General features: G+C 42.0%; 1 protein-coding gene across 1 annotated transcript in view; it reads right to left on the reverse strand.

The window, feature by feature from the left end:
• Positions 1-563: 563 nt before the first annotated feature.
• The window catches only part of GOLGA5 (golgin A5), a 30,792-nt gene continuing 16,401 nt past the window's right edge, over positions 564-14,954 (reverse strand). The window contains exons 7-13 of the mRNA XM_084792667.1: positions 14,650-14,820; positions 12,328-12,456; positions 8,946-9,044; positions 6,556-6,781; positions 4,674-4,779; positions 2,789-2,852; positions 564-983 (exon numbers count right to left, since the gene is read on the reverse strand). Coding sequence (XP_084648793.1) covers positions 903-983; positions 2,789-2,852; positions 4,674-4,779; positions 6,556-6,781; positions 8,946-9,044; positions 12,328-12,456; positions 14,650-14,820 — 876 coding nt within the window. The 3' untranslated portion in view covers positions 564-902. The remainder of the gene's footprint in view (positions 984-2,788; positions 2,853-4,673; positions 4,780-6,555; positions 6,782-8,945; positions 9,045-12,327; positions 12,457-14,649; positions 14,821-14,954) is intronic.

Here is a 14,954-nt window from a genome sequence, read left to right on the forward strand (position 1 = left end):
TAAATAAATCTTAAAAAAAAGAAATCAAAGGTTAACAGTGTCGGTAAACAGACATCTCCCACATGCTACCAGCAGGGGCTACAGACCCCACAAGCTAACTCCAAGATACACACTGGGGAAAAACAAGACAACACAGGGGTAAAGAGGAGAGCAGTGGGAAAGTACTACAGCCACCTAGTGACCGCACTGTGACTTCCAGTCGCGCTCACTGATAACCTTAGGAAAGGTCTTTTTTTGAAAGGGGATGAAAATCATTATTTTAAAAAAGAAAAATGATTGCTGTGAGTTTGAGGCCAGTCTGGTGTACAAAGGGAGTCCAGGACAGTCAAGGCTACACAGAGAAACCCTGTCTCGAAAAACCAAACCAAACCAAACCAAACAAACAAACAAAAAAAACCCCAACCAATCAACCAACCAAAAAACCCAAAAGGAAACAAAATAAAAAAAGAAAAATGCATAGTGAATTTTATTTATGTATTTTAAAAAGTTATACCAGCCAGGAATCTAACATGTAAAAATTAAATATTTTCAGTTAAATATATGAAAATATAAAGCACACTAAGTTATTTTTTAAAAATCTTTATTTTTATCCCTAAATACAATTAGTTTCCCTGATTATCACCCATAATCAGTGTCACTTAAAATATAGAAAGGTCTGTACAGAGGTGAACAGTCCCCGAATCTCTTTTTCTATCATATCCAGGGCAACTGAACTCAGAAAAAGCAGAGCTGAATTTGATAAATTACTGTCTGCACTTAGAGACTCCTATAGAAATAGGGGAGAGTCAGACACCAGAGAAATAACTTAAAGATGACAAGCTTTCTGTGAAGGCATCGTGTGCACTGCTCTGAGGAGTCTCAGCTCTGCACGAGGGCAGGCGCTCACGAGCACCAGCAGCAGCTCACTTGCCATGCGGCTGGTCAGAGTGCATTTCTGGTGAGTAAGTCAGCAAGACAATCATGACCCAGAGGTGAAGCAAAGCCTAGAGGGAGAAAACACAATTCACGTGTCAGCCAGTAAATCAGTCTTCATCTAAGGACTGTATAGCAAGGACAGAGACCACATCTTGTCTTTGTACCCCTCTGGGACAGAGTCTGAAACACAGCAGGGGCTCATGTTTACTGGCCAAATAATGGAGAAACCAATGACCCAATGACGAAACAAGCCAATGAGTTCAGAAACAGAGAGCTACATACTGCAGATCCCCCAGCTGAAAGGAGAAGAGCCTGAACACTGAACGCTCATGACTTGAATGCATTTGCAGGAACGACCAGGCAGGTGACTATGCAGAGAGAGTTTGGCTAGCAGTGCTAGACAGACAGACATGGGCTGGCAAGACCTGTGGGACAGTTAACGACTGGTGTTCTGATTTTAGCCAGCTTTGTTGATGAAAAAGTACACTTGATAGGAGTAATATGTCAGCGGCAGAGGTTGGATTAGTGACAAATTTCTGGCTCCCTTGGAGCCATCAGTTAGGTGTGTAAATTCTGTAGGATGTAACACACAATAGCTAACATTTTCCGGTACCCTCATCACACACAGCACCAGTACTTGGCAGTCAGCCCCTATGGGGTACACTCTGAGTCCTTTCTGATGTCTTTCCTTTTTTCTTCCTACCCACCCATCCTCCTTTCTTTTCTTTTCTTTCTTTTTTTTTTTTTTGTTTTTTTGTTTTTTTGTTTTTTGAGACAGGGTTTCTCTGTGTAGTCTTGGCTGTCCTAGGCTTGCTTTGTAGTCCAGGCTGGCCTCAAACTCACAACAATCCATCTGCCTCTGCCTCCCGAGTGCTGGGATTAAAGGCGTGCGCCACCACGCCCGGCCTTTTCTTTTTTAAGATTTATTTATTTATTATGTATACAGTATTCTGCCTGCACACCAGAAAAGGGCACCAGATCTCATTATAGATGGTTGTGAACCACCATGTGGGTGCTGGGAATTGAACTCAGGATCTCTGGAAGAGCAGACAGTGCTCTTAACCTTTGAGCCATCTCTCCAGCCCCATCCTCCTTCCTTAAATCTTTATTTTTTTAAAGATTTATTTATTTATTATTTGTACAGTATTCTGCATGCATGTGTGCCCACAGGCCAGAAGAGGGCATCAGATGTCATTATGGATGGTTGTGAGCCACATTAGTTGTTGGGAATTGAACTAAGGACCTTTGGAAGTGCTCTTAACTTCTGAGCCATCTCTCCAGCCCAAACTTTTTTTTAGAGGAGTAACTCTTCCCTCTAGTGGATCACATAGAAGTTTCCTTTAAAAGTAGGTTTCTATTTCTTAAGAAAACAGCCCTTAGCTCAGCCTAATGTGCTGAGAGCTCAGCCACTCAGCATAGTGAACGGGCTTTCAGTCATGGTGCACGTGAACCAGCACTACCGACTACTCAATCTGTGTAAGCAAAAACCCAGAAGGAAAGGAATTGGCTTTGGGATCCTTCTAGAAAATAAAGTAAAACACATGAAAATAATCAAAGCAATTTTGCAGCATTAAGATCAAAATTAAATCAGCCATTCTATATTGTGTTTTTGTCATTAGACAGACTTTAAAATACTGTTAAGTTATACTGCAGTTAATTTTATTTTCAGGAAAAGCCTCTGAGCAATTTTTGTCCTCAACATAGTAAGTGGCTAACTTGTTAAGTATTTGCAGAAAAGCTTAACTATCAAAAATGAGCTCTACTTTCTTTCAAAGCTGGTTATGAATATGAATATGAACAGCTAATATCTTAGCAGCTAAGATAATAGATAGAAATCAAGTGTGGCATTAGATTTTCAAATAAATTTACTCACCATATAAATTATTACAAACACTCGTGCAATGGGATATCTTCGGAGAAAAATTCCCAGGCGAATACTGTGCAAACATGTGAAAGAAAAGAAATTATAGTCCAAGCCAATCTTCCTGAGTTACTAGCCAATGTTTTTTAAAATATCACTCAAACTATCTGTGACTTACCACAGAAAAATGACCCACACAATCACTTAAAATGACTAATAGGAAGGTTACAGCAAACAAAATATCATTTGGTGTTAGCTGTTAAAAATTTAGCACAACAGGGCCTGGAGAGATGGCTCAGAGGTTAAGAACACTGGATACTCCTCCATAGGTCCTGAGTTCAATTCCCAGCAACCACATGGTGGCTCACAGCCACCTATGTGTGATCTGATGCCCTCTTCTGGCATGCAGGTAGAGAAGTGTATACATATTAATTAATAAATTAATCTTTTAAAATATTAGCAGGCTGGGTGGTGGTGGTACACGCCTATAACCCCAGTATTTGGGAGGCAGTGACAGGAGGATTGCTATGAATTCGAGGACTGCCTGATCTACAAAGGGAGTCCAGGTCAGTCAAGGATACACAGAGAGACCCTGTCTTGAAAAACAAAACAAACAACAACAACAAAAATTAGCACAAGTATTTACTTGAAAATGGTTAATCTAGCCAGGTGTGGTGGCGCACGCCTTTAATCCCAGCACTTGGGAGACAGAGGCAGGAGAATCACTGTGAGTTCGAGGCTAGCCTGGTCTACAGAGTGAGTCCAGGATGGCCAAAGCTATACAGAGAGACTGTTAAAATACACAGTGAATTCCAAGCCAGTGCTACAAAGGAAGACCCTGTCACAGAAAACAAAACAAAATAGAAAAAAACAAATGAACGAACAAGGTGCTGGAGAGATGGCTCAGAGGTTAAGAGCACTGCCTGTTCTTCTACAGGTCCTGAGTTCAATTCCCAGCTACCACATGGTGGCTCACAACCATCTATAATGAGATCTGGTGCCCTCTTCTGGTGTGCAGGTATACATGCAGGCAAAACACTGTATACTTAATAAATAAATAAATATTTTTTAAAAACTTAAAAAAAAAGATATGTGTGTGTAACAAACCTTTCCCTTCTCTCACTGACACTAGCACTCATTGCAGTTAGGTTCTCTACAGGTACTATGCTAAATACACGCACCTCATAACTTATCTCTTCTTGTTGCTCTTTTTTTTCTAACACCACAGTTCTGTTCTGACTCAGAAAGGCTAAGAAAACATTACTCTTATCACACAATTCATTAAATCCATGTCTAGGAAGCCTTTAATCTCAGAACTTGGGAGGCAGAAGATGGTGGATTGGTGAGTCTCTGCGTTCCAGGTCAGCCTGGTCTATAGTGAGCTACAGGACAACCAGGGCTACATAGAAAAACTCTTGTTTTGAAAAATCAAAAGAGAGAGCAAGAAGTGGATCAACCTACTTCAAATTAAGTAATGAAAAAGGCCAGGCGTGGTAGCACATGCCTTTAATCCCAGCATTTGGGAGGAAGAGGCAGGCAGATTGCTTCAAGTTTGAGGCCAGCCTGGTCTACAAAGTGAGTCCAGGACAGACAAGGCTACACAGAGAGACCCTGTCTCAGAAAACCAAAAGATAAATAAATAAATAAATAAAATTAAGCAATGACAGCTTCTTGGTGTTAGAAAAGGAGGTTTGCCAGGATTTATAACTTTCAACACTGCTTAGGCACCAGCAGACCTGCCTAAGGCAATTTCACAGCCTGGGAGTATCACAAAGAATAAGGGAGCTGCCACTTTAAATATTAGCTCTGCCCAGTGGGCTCAGGGTGACTGTACCAACTGGAAAACATTATAAAAATAGTTGAGGGCATGTCACTCATCCTGAGTGGCACTGCTTACCTAAATTGGTCAATGGAGCTAGCAGCTTTGCGAACTTTTCCATACATTCCGGCCAGATTAGTTTCTGTGTCATTAAAAAGAACAGGAACATTTCGTAGGCGTGTCCCTATTTAAATAAGAGAACAGATTAATATATTGACACTACAATTGACTTTCTAAGAAAACAAGTTGAAAATGTATTATATCAAATGAATAATTTCTCAAGGCAACTTTCTAAGCACTGGCCCCAGAGTAGAAGTCATAACAAAAAGCAACTACAGAAAATGCTTCGACGTCCACAAAATTTTAGTAGACAATAAAAAGGTTACAATATCTGGTGCCAGCAAGAGTCAACATTCCTGGGCCTGGGCTCTGAGAGCAGCCAATGGCTTCTGCACTGCTGAAGGTGCTGGCTCCTCAGTGGGTACAGCCAGCGTCACCCCACCCCCAACCACCTGACTGCTTACCCGTTTCTTCTGGATCGATGCGAGCTCCAGACTCGTGTATCTAGAGCTATGACTCTAGTCTCTCTCCCCGGCCAACGCCCTCTCTTGGTGTTTTCCCATCTGAGTATGTAACAACTCCACCCTCCCATCCACCCAGGCCAAATCTCTCACTCATTTCTTTCAAGCTTTATATCTAATCTGTCAGTAAATTCTGTCACCTCACTTTCCAAATAAATTCTCACACTGCTCCAGGCCCCACAAAAGCCATTCTGATCAAAACTACCATCCCTTATACACCTGCTCTTAGCCCTCTGAGATTTCTGATGAGGCGGGAGGCAAGGCTGAGGGAAAACCCCAGATCTCTTACATGTTAGCAAATGCCACACCTCTGAACCACCTAACCAGACCAAGTCTGAGTCACCAAGAGACATCACAGCACAGTGCAAATCAGGTCCCTACTTTATTTCAGGTCCCTGTGCAGGTCAAGGCAGGCTCCTCCACGCTCCTTGAATCTGTCTTGCACTACTCTCCCTCCACTCCTTCCTGTCCTGAATCACCAGGGACCCACCTCCCTCAAGGCCTGGGCACTGCTCTCACTTGGAACACTTTTCCTCCAGGCTTCCTCAAAGTTCACTTTCTTCTTTTTTTTTTTTTTAAATATTTATTTATTATTATGTATACAGTGCTCTGCCTGCATATACACCTACCCGCCAGAGGAGGACATTACATCACATTATAGATGGTTGTGAGCCACCATGTGATTGCTGGGAATTGAACTCAGGACCTCTGGAAGAGCAGTCAGTGCTCTTAACCTCTGAGCCATCTCTCCAGCCCAAAGTTCACTTTCTTATCATATCCTTTGGAACTTAAATAACGTGTCACTTCAAGTGGATTTTCCGTTGGCCACCCTACTTAAATTACAACTGATGCCCATACCTGGTGTTCTCTCTTTAAACTTTTCCATTTTTAAAGTAACAAAGTCAAAGAACTGAGAGGTTTATTCCATGACTGTGTAGGCTTTACGCAGTTCTAAGGTTCAAACTCTGACATACTCTTTTTGAATATGCACCTTAAAATTCTACAGGTTTTGTTATCATAATTAAAGCACATGGACAAACATGCAAACCAATACAGACTTCAACACTAACAGTCCTTCACTAAGTGATCATGGAAACACATTTCCTTTAAGTGTCTGTGCTACTGAATTCCTGACTTGTGTCTGTCTTGTTGAGTATCTTATTATCCCAATGCACTTCCCAATCCCAGGCCCTCTTTCTCCAAGTCTGACCCTCTGAGCTATTAGTCCAAGATACATGTTTGTAATGATCTTACTAACAGCACAGGGCCCAGGTCTCACGTCAGGAGAAGAATCACTGAAGAAAGATTCTTTTCGGTAAAAATGGTCTTTCTGTAATTTTTCAAAATCATGTTTTGTCGCCATGTCCTTCTAGGGTTACCTTCACCACCGTCAACTGCAGACATGTTGATGGAGGATCCGCTGCTAGGCCCCTCGGAGGCAGAGTGCACCTGCTGCTCCAGGCGCTCTAGCTGGAAGACCAGGGAGTTCTTTTCTGTGCTGAGGCTCTCCAGCATGGTCTGCTTCTGGATGAGTGTCTCGGTCAGCTGATGGAGTCGGCTTTCTAGCTCTGACTGGCTGCTGTTGCTTAAAGTTTTGTTGGTAAGCTAAAGGGTAAGTGTTCATTAAATCAGCACATAGGCTCAAAGCTGCATGGTACACAAAAGACATGAATTGGGTCCTCAGTCTCTATAATGGCCGGGCACGGTGGCGCATACCTTTAATCCCAGCGCTTCAGAGGCAGGCAGAGGCAGGTGGATCACTGTGAGTTTGAGGCCATCCTGGTCTACAAAGCAAGTCCAGGACAGCCAGGGCTACACAAAGAAACCCTGTCTCGAAAAACAAACAACAAACAAACAAATCTCTATAATGATATTTTTCACTGGCTGCAAGAAGGGATTCTTAAACCACACGAGTAGGCCACACATTGGCAGTTAAGAGTGTACCAACAGAAGGAGGTATTTCCTGAACTCCATCTAACACAGCACGTGAGTGTCATTGTTACTATGTGCTAGCCTCTTTGTTGTTATGAGACAGTCTCCTTTTGCAGCTTTGAACTCACTATATAACTTGGGCTGGCCTCAAAACTCATAAGCCTCCTGCCTCAGCCTCCTGAATACCGATGTTATAGGCAGGTGCCCATCAAGCTGGGTTTCTGTTCTGGTTTTATATTATGAGTGCATGTGACTATAAAGACACACTGCATTTTTTTTTTTTTTTTTGGTTTTTTGAGACAAAGTCTCTCTGTGTTAGCCTTAGCTATCCTGGAGTCACTTTGTAGACCAGGCTGGCCTCGAACTCACAGCGATCCACCTGCCTCTGCCTCCCAAGTGCAGGGATTACTGGCGTGGGCCACCACGCCCAGCTTAACTGCATTTCTTACTGCCGTGATATGGTCCAGTTTACAGGACACAGTTCAAACTTTTCAAGTGAGATTCTAAATCCATAATTGATTAAAGGCATGCACCACCATGCCTAGCTGATTGTTAAAAATTTTTTTCTATTCTCATACAGTGAAAATATATTGGGTGGAGAGACGGCTCAGTGGTTAAGAGGACTGTCTGTTCTTCCAGAGGTCCTGAGTTCAACCATATGGTGGCTCACAACCATCTATACTCTCTAGTGCCCTCTTCAGGCATGCAGATGTTATGCAGTTAGAGCACTCATATACACAAAATAAATTATATGTATATATATAATTATCTTATTTTACATAATAAAAATTAGAGCCGGGCAGTGGTGGCGCACACATTTAATTCTAGCACTCAGGAGGCAGAGGCAGGTGGATCCCTGTAAGTTCAAGGCCAGCCTGGTCTACAAAGTGAGTCCAGGACAGCCAAGGCTACACAGAGAAACCCTGTCTTAAAAACCCAAAAAACAAAACAAAACAAAAAACAGAAAAAAAAAATGGTGACTTTAGTGTCCTACCAACTGATACTATAATGACTGATCAGTAGATTTTTGTTAGGAAAAAGAAACCACAATTATGAATGTGATAATCAGCTCAACCACATTGAGGTCAGAGCCATGCAGACAAGTCTAACGTGTAATGAAGTGGCTACAAGAGACTTCTACAAAAGGAAGCCATCGGCGAGCTGGGCTCAGTGTCACGCGCCTGTAAGCCCAGTACTCTGGGAGGAAAAGGCAGGCAGTTCTCTGTAAATTCAAGGCCAGCCTGGTCTACAAAGTGAGTCTAGGAGAGCCAAGGCTACATAGAGAAACCCTGTCTCATAAAACAAAACAACACAACCAAGCCTGGCAGTGGTAGTGAACGCCTTTAATCCCAGTACCTGGCAGGCAGAGGCAGGTGGATCGCTGTGAGTTCCAGGCCAGCCTGGACTACAGAGCAAGTTCCAGGACACCAGAGTCATTACACAGAGAAACCCTGCCTGGAAAAACCAAAACCAACCAAACAAAAACAACAAAAAAGAAATCATTGTGTATGTAAATGACGATTTAAGAAGCGTGATGAGAGGGCTGGAGAGATGGCTCAGAGGTTAAGAGCACTGTCTGCTCTTCCGGAGGTCCTGAGTTCAATTCCCAGCTACTACATGGTGGTTCAAAACCATCTATAATGAGAGATCTGATGCCCTCTTCTGGTATGTAGGTGTACATGAAGTCAGAGCACTGTATACATAATAAAATAAATAAATAAATAAAAGAAGTGTGATGAAAAATCTACAGCAGCTCTAAACCTTACGAAAAATTCTGAAGGATATGGAAAAAGACCTTACTGAAGCAACGCAGGTCACTTACTTTCCCCGCTCCTACCTGATTCCTCAGTTTTTGAATTTCTTCCTCTCGATCTTTAATCCTGCTTTGCAGTGTGTTCTTTGTTCTATGCAGATCTTCTTCCACATAATGGAATTCCTAGTGTGAGGTGTGAATAAATCAATCTGAGTGAGCTCCATGCCATCTCCAGAGCCCAAGACCCACAATGACACACACTCAGCACTCAGTTCACGGCACAGCCACACTGAATGGACCAGCCATGGACTTGGATGGTGTGGATGAAAAGTCAACAACACTCTGAAATATATGCTAATAGGATAAATCACCTGAAAATATAAAATATTCTTACCTTAAAGTAATGAGGAAAATGGGCCATCATTTATAAATGTGAAATTTATTATAGAATAATATTATTATTGATCATAAAACAAGCTGAAGATATTTGCCACCTATGATAAAGACCGATGCTGTTAGTAATATGTTCATAAATGATTTTTTTTTGAGGGGCTGGTGAGATGGCTCAGTGGTTTGGTACAGATTTACCAGAAAGGTTACCAGACTTCTTCTATGTTCTAGATCTGTACAAAATCAAGGCTGAAATTACTCAATGAAGTACACATTTAATCCTAAAATTAAATACTACATCTGGAATCTTTGACAAGTAGCTTATAGCTACAGTCAGCTCATGTTCTTCTACTCATAATTTTTAAAATGACATTTGAGAGAGGGTACAGGAAAACCATCTGCCATAATAAATGAGTATTATCCTCTATCAATCACATCAAACTGCTGCCCTTTGATACATAGTAGCTCCTTGAACTAACTAAAATGCAATTCTGAAAGGACAGCTAATCTTATAATTACATTAACTAGAACAGTCTGTGACACACATGTCTTACAGGTCTCTATTTGGTTTTTCTCTTAACAGTCACAAAATAATTTTAAGTACTATTTCCATAGTAAACCCTAAAGAAAAACTCATTTAAAGAATTAAAAATACACATGAAGAATAAAGAGAATTTAAAATATAAAAAATTAGAAATGATACACTAAGAATCACAAGAATAATTTTCTAAAAATGAATAGTAGTGACCTTTTACTGTATGAAATAAGACAGCAAATGTTGACAACAGTAGTAGTTATTACAGTCAATAGGCATCACTATAAGATACAGAATCTTGCTCTGAAAATGTGGCTATACGCATATTTAGTAGCACCTGCCTCAACATAGAAACTACTGCAATATACTGCTGTAAAATAATTTTGCTTGGGAAACTAACTGAACATATATTTTCATTCTCAAATAGAAAGAAGAAACTAATATAGCACAAACAGTATTTCTAACAGAGAAAGTAGATGTAGTGAGTACAGTGTTTTATGTTTTTTGTTTGTTTGTTTTGGTTTTTCAAGACAGGGTTTCTTTCTATGTGCAGCCTTGGCTGTCCTATACTCGCTTTGTATACCGGGCTGGCCTCGAACTCACAACCATCTGCCTGCCTCTGCCTCCCTGAGCACTGGGATTAAGGGTGTATGCCACCATGCTTGGCGTGTTTTTTCACACACTCTGACAGACAAATGGGATATAGACATATGAAATAGAAAGAATTCTGGGCTCTGAGCTGATGACACTGGGTTTTATTCTCTAGTTCACCTTATAGTATGAGGCAGTTATATATTCTGTGCCCAAATTTCCATCTGTTAAGACAAACAACAACAACAACATGAGCTAAAGGGATGGATCAATGGTTAAACACTATGTGACATTATGAGGACTAGAGTTCAGCTCCCAGCATCCATTTAAAAAGCCGGATGTCCTGTAGCCCCAACTCTGAGTGGATGAGAACAGAGACAGGAGGATCCCCAGGGCTTGCTGGTTCTAGCTGAGCTGAGACAAGAACCCCACGTTCAGGACACTGTCTCAAAGGAATAAGTAGAAGAAAGGGATAGAGGGTCAGGTGGTGGCTCACATCTTTAATCCCAGCACTCAGGAGGCACAGGCAGGTGGATCTCTGAATTTGTGGCCAGCCTGGTCTACAGTGTGAGTTCTAGGACAGCCAAGGCTATATAAAGAGACCCTGGTTCAAAACAAAACAAAACAAACACAAAGTGATAGAGGAGGACACCTAATGTGCTCTTTCAGCATATGCTCATGCTCACGCACAAACACCAGCACACACACTTGCAAATATACTCATACACAAGCCACAGAAATAAACAATCCCGAAAAACAAAAAACAAAACAAAACAAACAAAAGAAACCCCACAAGATCCTAAAACTGGAGGCAGAGGCAAGCGGATCTCTGTGGAGACCAGCCTGGTCTACAGACCAAGTTCCAGGACAGACAGGACTACACTGAGAAACCCATCTTAAAAAACAAAACAAGCAGGGCATGGTGGCCCATGCCTTTAATCCCAGTACCTGGGAGGCAGGCGGACTGATGTGAGTTCAAGGCCAGCCTCGAGTGAGTTTAGGACAGCTAAGGCTACACAGAGAAACCCTGTCTTGAAAAAACCAACAATAACAACGAGCCGAGCAGGGCATGGTGGCCCACGCTTTTAATCCCAGCACTTGGGAGGCAGAGGCAGGTGGGTCTCTGTGAGTTCAAGGCCAACCTGGTCCTCAAAGCTAATCTAGGACAGCCAGGGCTATTCACAAAGAAACCCTGTCTCAAAGACCCTAAAAACAAAACAAAACACAAAAAAAATCAAGAGGGGTACATGTCTTTAATCCCTGCCCCCAACAAAAAAAATGTGTGTGTAAGAGAGAAGGCTCTGTTGGTAAAGAAACTTGCACCTCGAGTCTGACAACTTGAATTCAATCTCTAGAACCCATGTAAACATGGAAGGAGAGAACCAAGCCTACAAAGTTGTCCTTTGACTGTTACAAGCAAGCAGTAGCATACGGATAGCAGTATGCGTGTGCCTACAGTCAGACATCATGAATACAAACAATAATAATAAACATTAAAAAACAAAGCTGGTAGCACGCCTTTAATTCCAGCACTTGGGAGGCAGAGGCAGGAGGACTGATGTCAGTTCGAGGCCAGCCTGGTCTTCAAAGTGAGCCCAGGACAGCCAAGGCTACACAGAGAATCCCTGTCTTGAGGAAAAAACAAAAACGAAAACAAAAAACCAAAGGTGGGTGTGGTGGCACACACCTATAATTCCAGCACTCAGGGAGGCAGAGGCAGGTGGATCTCTGTGAGTTTGAGGCCAGCTTGGTCTACAAAGTGAGTCCAGGACAGCCAAGGCTATGCATCTCAAAAACCCAAAACCAATCAACCAACCGAACAAAGAAACAAGCAAGCAGACAAAACCCCAAACCAAAGACGGTGGGATGAAAAGGCAAGAGGAAGCTCCCACCTACCACCAACACTCTGAACCGCGCTCTAAGCTTTGCCAGGAGGGTCCCTCTCCTTACCTGTTTCATTCGCTCCAGCTCAGTCTCAAGCTCTTGCTTCGCTGCCCTCTGCCTAGCTATCTGGTCTTGCAGATCCTGTAGCTGTTCTCTGGCTGATTCTGCTTCACTAACCTGCTGAGACTCCATATCCTAAAAAGAACCATACATGTGAAGGCAAAAACTAAGAGTTATGTTCAACACACACTGAGCAGCCATTACATGCTATAGATTGGGCTCAGCAGTTCCGACAGGGATAAGGGATCAGAGTAATCAAATCAGCTATCTTCACTATGTAATTTGGCTAGTAGTGAGTAAATGACCAGGATGCCACAGCTGCTTCCGCCACAAAAATCTAACTTCATGAGGTAATCCATGTCTCCACTGAAAAGCTAACATTTTTTTAAAATTATTTTTTAAATTAAAAGCTGGGTGTGGTAGTGCATTCCTGCAATCCCAGCACTCAGAGATCCACCAGCTTCTGCCTTCCCATGTGCTGGGATAAAAGCATGGACCACTATCCCCAGTTGGCTTTTGAGTTAGAAAAAGGGAGAATAAGAAATATGGGAAGATATGAAACTGGCTAACAGTAGTAAAGCCAGAAGCAGCTCATATGCTAACTCAGTGATGTCAGCACAGATAATCTCTCTGTGTGCTAGCTGATGGCAAACACACAACTAACACAGACAGGTCCCTTTGGTACCTCACTCAGCTCTTTGAAACTGTTAGCTTTTCTTTTTCTCTTTCTTTTTCTTTCTTTCTTTCTTTCTTTTTTTTTTTTTTTTTTGAGACAGGGTTTCTCATGGGCTGGAGAGGTGGCTCAGAGGTTAAGAGACAGGGTTTCTGTGTAGCCTTGGCTGTCCTGGACTCACTTAATAGACCAAGCTGGCCTTGAACTCACAGCGATCCACCTGCCTCTGCCTCCCTGAATGATGGGATTAAAGGTGTGCACTACCATGTCTAGCTGTAATATATTTTTTAATTAAAAAATTATGTCGGGAGGCAGAGGCAGGTGGATCGCTGTGAGTTCGAGGCCAATCTGGTCTACAAAGTGAGTCTAGGACAGTCAAGGCTACACAGAGAAACCCTGTCTCAAAAAACAAAACAAAACACAAAAAGTACAATATTTGTGAGTGGCTGCATTGCTTACAGTGGCACCTGTAGCTAAGAGGACAACAAGGAGGCAGCTCTTTCCTTCTACCTTATGTAGGTTCTGGGGACGGAGCTCTGGCTGTCAAACTTGCACAGTAAGTGTCTTTATCTGATGAGCCAGCTCACCAGCTCTACTAACAGCTTCTTAATTTTACTAGATTTAATGCTTTTTATAGATCTAATATAGATTTTATAAACTTCTTGGAGCAGGGATAAGAAAAATGGTTCAACGTCATTCATGATGCTGGGATAAAATATTACAACACGTCATTTTTATATTCTTATCCAAAAAGCATGCAACAGATATGAGTAAATTTACCCTCTATATAACTTCTAATTTGAGGTGTTTGAATTCTTTGGAATTCATATTTGTTTACAAATTTTAAATGATTCAACTTAGAAAATAAAAAAGAGTAGAAGGTTCTTAATCTCCTTTCAGCAGAGACCTTCCCCTATGATATCTGTGTCAAAGATCCCATATATATGTGGAATAAATGGCCCAATATACTGTTTTGTGTTGGGGAATTAGACTGAAAGCTCCCTCATGCCAGGCAAGCATGCTATTACTGAGTCATACTCCAGATCCTTACTTTTAGGTTAAGCACAGCTCTTATACACAGACTGCAATTTTAAGAGCATGTATGCTGGGTGTGGTAGTGCACACCTGTAATCCCAGCACTTGGGAGGCAGAGGCAGGCAGATCCCTGTGAGTTCGAGGCCAGCCTGGTCTACAAAGTGAGTCCAGGACAGCCAAGGCTACACAGAGAAACCCAAAAGAATAACAACAACAACAAAAAAGGGGGGACATGCATAAAACTATAATTGTTTCTGAGCCCATGCTAATACTAGGAAGCATTTCAGTTTTATAGAAAACCCCAAAGTAATCTGCTTTTAAATAGCAGAATTTAAGATCCATACATGTAAAGATCCCTGTCTGTTTCCTGGTATAACCTTAGGCTTAAGTACATAGCAGCATGTGGTACCTATTTCGCATGTGTTTGTTAGGCCCTAGGAGTTACAGTCAGTCAACAGGCAAGAAACCTGCTGTACAGATACATGTCTACACGGTAGCTAACATTCTAGCGGAATGAAACATTGTTTCAATAACGCCATCTCCCCCTACAACACAGAACCGTAGCCTCTCACACAGAGCTGGGGTAAACGGTGTCTGGGATGCTAGGCGATGAATGTTACCTGTAGCTCAGATCTCAGCTGATGTATCTGGCCCATCAGCTTCTGGATCTCCTCCTTCTGCATCTCCCTCTCATGCCGAAGTTCGTCTAGCTCCATGCTGCTAGCAGTGCTGCTGTCTAGGCCTTCAAAACTCGAGCCTTCCTTTAAGCTGTTTATCAATTTTTCTTTAGACTGTTGTGAAACAGAGAGTATAGTCAAGCAAGGATGATAACGGCTTACTTTTTAAAGAGTTATTTAGTGTGTGTGTGTAGTGTTTTGCCTGCAAGTATGTCTGTGTACTGTACAAAGGCCTGGTGACCACAGAA

The sequence above is a fragment of the Acomys minous genome (assembly GCF_964271855.1).
Source record: "Acomys minous genome assembly, chromosome: 8".
In the NCBI taxonomy this organism is placed as follows: domain Eukaryota; kingdom Metazoa; phylum Chordata; class Mammalia; order Rodentia; family Muridae; genus Acomys; species Acomys minous.